The 1,083-nt window shown below is 42.8% G+C and overlaps 1 protein-coding gene across 1 annotated transcript; it reads right to left on the bottom strand.

Annotated features, from left to right (window-relative positions):
* Positions 1 to 21: 21 nt before the first annotated feature.
* On the bottom strand, positions 22 to 1,031 carry LOC103399205 (LIM and senescent cell antigen-like-containing domain protein 1; the record flags this gene model as incomplete). Its single annotated transcript, XM_008337929.3, has 3 exons — positions 642 to 1,031; positions 302 to 451; positions 22 to 176 (listed from the first exon to the last, which is right to left on the bottom strand). Coding segments are annotated over exons 1-3 (394 nt in total), but the record flags the coding sequence as incomplete, so codon positions are not given.
* Between the last annotated feature and the right edge of the window lie 52 nt (positions 1,032 to 1,083).

The raw sequence follows: 1,083 nt of genomic DNA, 5'->3' as shown, positions 1-1,083 counted from the left end.
TTAGGGTTAGGCTAAAAGAACAAACCTCCACATGCCACTGCTTGCCCATCGCATTGACAACGCGACCTTCTATTGGTCTCCTGCAGGCTCCACAGATTGGAACACCCATCTTATCATGGCATGGTAAACAATAAAGTTCTCCCTTCAGCTCCCTTGCATCCACTGTCAATTCCTTTCTATGGGGGAAAAAAAAACAGTCGTACCATCGGAAAAAATTCTATCAAATGGTGCTAAGAAATATTCGAATTATGAGAGTGCTCTGTGCTAAGCTTAACCCCAAGATGGAAAGGAGCAGACTCACCCACAGTTGCTGCAGTTGAAGTGGTCTGGATGATAGGGGTCGTTCTTAAAGATCAGCGGCTGCTCCTCAATGATGGCATGACACTTCTGGCAGATGTACTTGCCCAGTCCGCGAGCTTTCTCACGGTTATGACAGGGACGACAAAGGTGCCTGCAGCAGAGGAAATGGGAGTTTCATTGGAGCGGAGATAGAATGCCTGCAGCCTAGGTAAGTCCTTCAAACTTGGAATATTTGTTGAGAAGCGAAAAGAGTGAGTAACCAGGTCGATGAGTGTCTGGCCACAGCTTCAGCTTGCTGCTACAGAGCTATAATTCAGTCTGTAATAAGGTGGAATACTTGCCTCCCAGCATTTTTGACAAATCCCACGTCTGCAAGCACAGCCTGGCAAATGTCACAGCAGAAACACTCTGGGTGCCAACTATTGTTCATTGCCTTAATGACTCGGCCAATGATGAATTCCCCTAAAGAAAAACATAAATAACAACTCTTCTTAAACCTGATAAAGTTTTGTTTTCACATATTTACTGTCACTAGAATATTTTTATCCTGCTGCTCAACAGTAGTTAAAAAAAAACATTTCAGCCTGGAGTCATGAGAGTTGAATGAACTGTGGTAATTTCTATAGTGTTCTCAAAGAGACACTTAAATGTTGAATGCGGTTTAATTGTCCATTTAATTCAATCAGGGCTTGTCTGTCTCTTCCCAAGCACACTTTAACAATATTTAAATTCATCCTATATGGCACTAAAGGGCATGCAGGATGACTTTACAAGTGGTTAGTT

This window comes from Cynoglossus semilaevis, unplaced genomic scaffold (assembly GCF_000523025.1).
Source record: "Cynoglossus semilaevis isolate Cse_v1.0 unplaced genomic scaffold, Cse_v1.0 C19140048, whole genome shotgun sequence".
Classification (NCBI taxonomy): Eukaryota; Metazoa; Chordata; class Actinopteri; order Pleuronectiformes; family Cynoglossidae; genus Cynoglossus; species Cynoglossus semilaevis.
This window is presented reverse-complemented; position numbering and strand designations above follow the sequence as displayed.